Source organism: Olea europaea, chromosome 18, assembly GCF_002742605.1.
Source record: "Olea europaea var. sylvestris chromosome 18, O_europaea_v1, whole genome shotgun sequence".
NCBI classification, from domain to species: Eukaryota; Viridiplantae; Streptophyta; class Magnoliopsida; order Lamiales; family Oleaceae; genus Olea; species Olea europaea.
The window spans coordinates 4,095,118-4,098,319 of record NC_036254.1 but is presented as its reverse complement, the minus strand read 5'-3'; the positions used below and the strand labels follow the sequence as shown (position 1 = coordinate 4,098,319).

Below are 3,202 nucleotides of genomic sequence, written 5' to 3'. Positions count from 1 at the left end.
CAAATTTCCATCTAACAAACCAAAACCATACTGTAGGTTCACAGTAACAATCCCAAAGTTGAATAGATTTTCATGTTGATGCCCTCTCATCATAACGCTACCCAAAATATAATCATTATAAGAGTTTCATCTTCATATAAAATTTCCACATCTCCATCAAGTCGATAACCAAGAATTATTTCAACTTCTAAAATCAGAATATGAAGAATGCTCATATTTAAGCTTATAATATCTTATTAAGTATTTAATGATTATTTTAGCTTTCTTGAATCCCAAATTCAACCAAACCCATGTGTTCAGAAAACTGTGAAACTTCAGATTTAGATTTAGATTATTTGAAAAAAATATTTTTTTTGTCAATAAGGTTAAAACCAACCAAGAAAAGTCAATGCAACAGCAACCTAAATCCCACTGGTACAAAAACTTGTTCTCCCCTCAAGACATCTATCTACCTTTGATTTAATTAAAAAACAAAAAAACAAAAAAAGTTAAAACAGCAACTAGTCCATTGCCAACCTGTCCTACATTGAAAAACTTTCTCAATTCATTAATTCCTCCTTTGAGAAAACAGCCAAATACTTGGGGACACCCATCGCTTATGGTTTTTCATCAAAAGTCGGCAATAGTAATTATATTTATGTATGACATGCAAGGAGACATTATAGAGCCAATAATCCCTCTTTCCAATCTCAATCTCCATTCCCATTCAAAGTGGCAGTGGAGTCAATTGTTTAACAAATGTCTGATTCATCACATGGGGTTGGTCAGAAATACAGTGAGAATTTATAAAATGTCATATAATTGCACTGAATTATGACAAGAACCCCTAGCTAAAAGAGAGATTATGAAGTACCATAGCCAATATTAGATAATTTAGAGAATGACATTTCAGCGAGGGGTACTACCCACGCTTACAGAGACACTGCTTAGGGGAGCCAGTCTCATGTGCTGATCCCGAGCTCTGCTTCGCTTAAACAAAGGTTCAGGAGATGATGAAACGGGTGATGAGATGACCCATGATTCGCGAGAGCTATCAGAGCTAAAATATGCATCGATGACACCGTATGGGCTGCTTGGCACATTCTCAAGTTTGCGTTTGAGACAGGGCTTGTTGTCATCACCATCCATTACCTCCCGGATAAGTTTAGAGCATTCATCAATAGATTCCTGTCATAATTCAGGATTAAACATTTAAGTCTAAAATAACTTCAGAGTGGCAAAAGCTTAAAATCAATTTCCAAAGCCATGCTGGATATATCAAAGTAATTAGAACCCAAACCTTGCTGATTTTGAGCACATTCATTAGTTGATTTTCGTATTTCATTGCACTACACGGCTCAATCTCTCTAATAACATATATCATTGTTGCACCAGCAATAACAGATGGAAGATAATGCGCAAGCTTATGATCTGCATTTGGAATATAAAGAAAGCATCTATAAACCACTGCAAATGGAAGATAATGCACAAGCCTATGATCTGCATTTGGAATATAAAGAAAGCATCTATAAACCACTGCAAATGGAAGATAATGCACAAGCCTATGATCTGCATTTGGAATATAAAGAAAGCATCTATAAACCATTGCATATAAAAGATAATGCGCAAGCCTATGATCTGCATTTGAAATATAAAGAAAGCATCTATAAACCATTGCATATGGAAGATAATGCACAAGCCTGTGATCTGTATTTGGAATATAAAGAAAACATCTATAAACCATATTATTATAGAGAAATCATGCATCCAATTCATATAAAGCAATGATGAAATCAAAATTAACTGATCCGCATACCAGTGATGATTGAGAGAAGAAAACTCTCACACCTCCTCATAAACTTCCAGTGTAGGTTAGTCATCAATCCAAATCTCCTTAAACTATGGTCAAAGAATGAAATTGGAGTCACAGGATTCATCTTCCATTTGAGAGTAGAAAGCACCAAAATCTCCATCCTCTGAATAGTCTTTGCCTCAAACAAATATTTGGATTCTTCCACCTTAAAATCAATAACAAAGCAAAATCCATGTTGGCATTTACACCCACTATAGTGCTAATACACAAAACAAGAAATATAAAAAGCCATTGAAAAGACATACTTGGAGGTCCAAAAGAAGAGGGACTTGAGTTTCCTCCACCTTTGCAGCTAAAGAGAGACAAGCCACAGCAGTCAACTGACTCATCCATGGCTTATCTTTCTGGAAGCAAAGGCTTGTAATAAACCTATCGTAATAGTTAACAGATAAAACAGCAGTCATTGCAGTGAATCCATAGTGGGCAATCACCTTTAACATCCACTTAATTGCCTCTTTTCTCGCCATTATTAAAGATCCATCTGAGTTTAATGCATTGTAACTCAAATGGAACTCTCTTTTCTCCTTGGACAAAAGGTTCGCCAGCTCGTCATCCTCCCAAAAACCGTCATGCTCAAATAGAAAAACCAAGTGTTTTGTATGAATCTCATTAGAATCCTCAATTTCTGGCGACTGGAAGTCAAACCCACCTCCTAAAACTTCTTCAAAACGCTCTTCTTCACAATAAAGGGCATCAAAGATCGAATTTTGGAAAAGGGATTCATGCTCTTGAAAATGGGAAACCATCTTCTTCCGAGAAGAAGACACTAAAGCCTCTGCTCATTATCTTCCAAACAAACTGAAAACATCAAATCTTGGGCTCATCTTCGTATCTGCAGATGGTAATTTCAATTTTTTCTTTCCTTTTCCCCTTCAAATATAGAGAGAAGTAGAAGAAAGGCGTGTGGGAATGGGGCTAGCCAAAGAAGAAAGCAGGCGAGGGGTTTTATCTGAGAAAGCTTTCACTCCTGTCCTTTTTCCCCTTATTTTTAATCTTTTCTCGGTGAATTTATATATATTTGTTTTCAAGATTTTTGTTCATAGCTTTTTGGGGGAAATTTGGCGCCCATTAAAAATTGGTATGGTCCATCCTACACAGTACACGTACAACTGCAGATGGTACAACTCATAAATAGCCGAACTTTCTTACTATAATTGAATAAAGACAGTGTATATCTGTCAAACTTTTTAAACAACAATGTCGTGTTAGAGACTTTGTGCCAAGAAATATAATGATCAATGCACTTCTAATCTTGATATTTTTTTCTTCAAGTTCTAAATTAAATATTCAAGATCAGAATCTTACAATATTGTAACACGTTTTTATTTCGTTTCATCTATTAGAATTCAA

General features: G+C 35.5%; 1 protein-coding gene across 1 annotated transcript; it reads right to left on the bottom strand.

Moving 5' to 3' along the window:
* Positions 1 to 662: 662 nt before the first annotated feature.
* Positions 663 to 2,838, bottom strand: LOC111367209 (cyclin-D3-3-like). The gene is made up of 4 exons (XM_022987964.1): positions 2,098 to 2,838; positions 1,796 to 1,997; positions 1,280 to 1,410; positions 663 to 1,167 (listed from the first exon to the last, which is right to left on the bottom strand). The coding sequence occupies exons 1-4, from the start codon at positions 2,596 to 2,598 to the stop codon at positions 889 to 891; spliced, it is 1,113 nt and encodes a 370-aa protein (XP_022843732.1). The 5' UTR covers positions 2,599 to 2,838; the 3' UTR covers positions 663 to 888.
* Positions 2,839 to 3,202: the final 364 nt, after the last annotated feature.

Excerpts from the sequence above, each read along its gene's own strand:
- LOC111367209 (XM_022987964.1), bottom strand. The coding sequence starts at position 2,598 with ATGGTTTCCCATTTTCAAGAGCATGAATCCCTTTTCCAAAATTCGATC. Across the intron at positions 1,411-1,795 it reads TCTTCTCTCAATCATCACTG|ATCATAAGCTTGCGCATTAT; the intron begins GTATGCGGATCA and ends TTCCAAATGCAG. Across the intron at positions 1,168-1,279 it reads ATGTGCTCAAAATCAGCAAG|GAATCTATTGATGAATGCTC; the intron begins GTTTGGGTTCTA and ends GAATTATGACAG.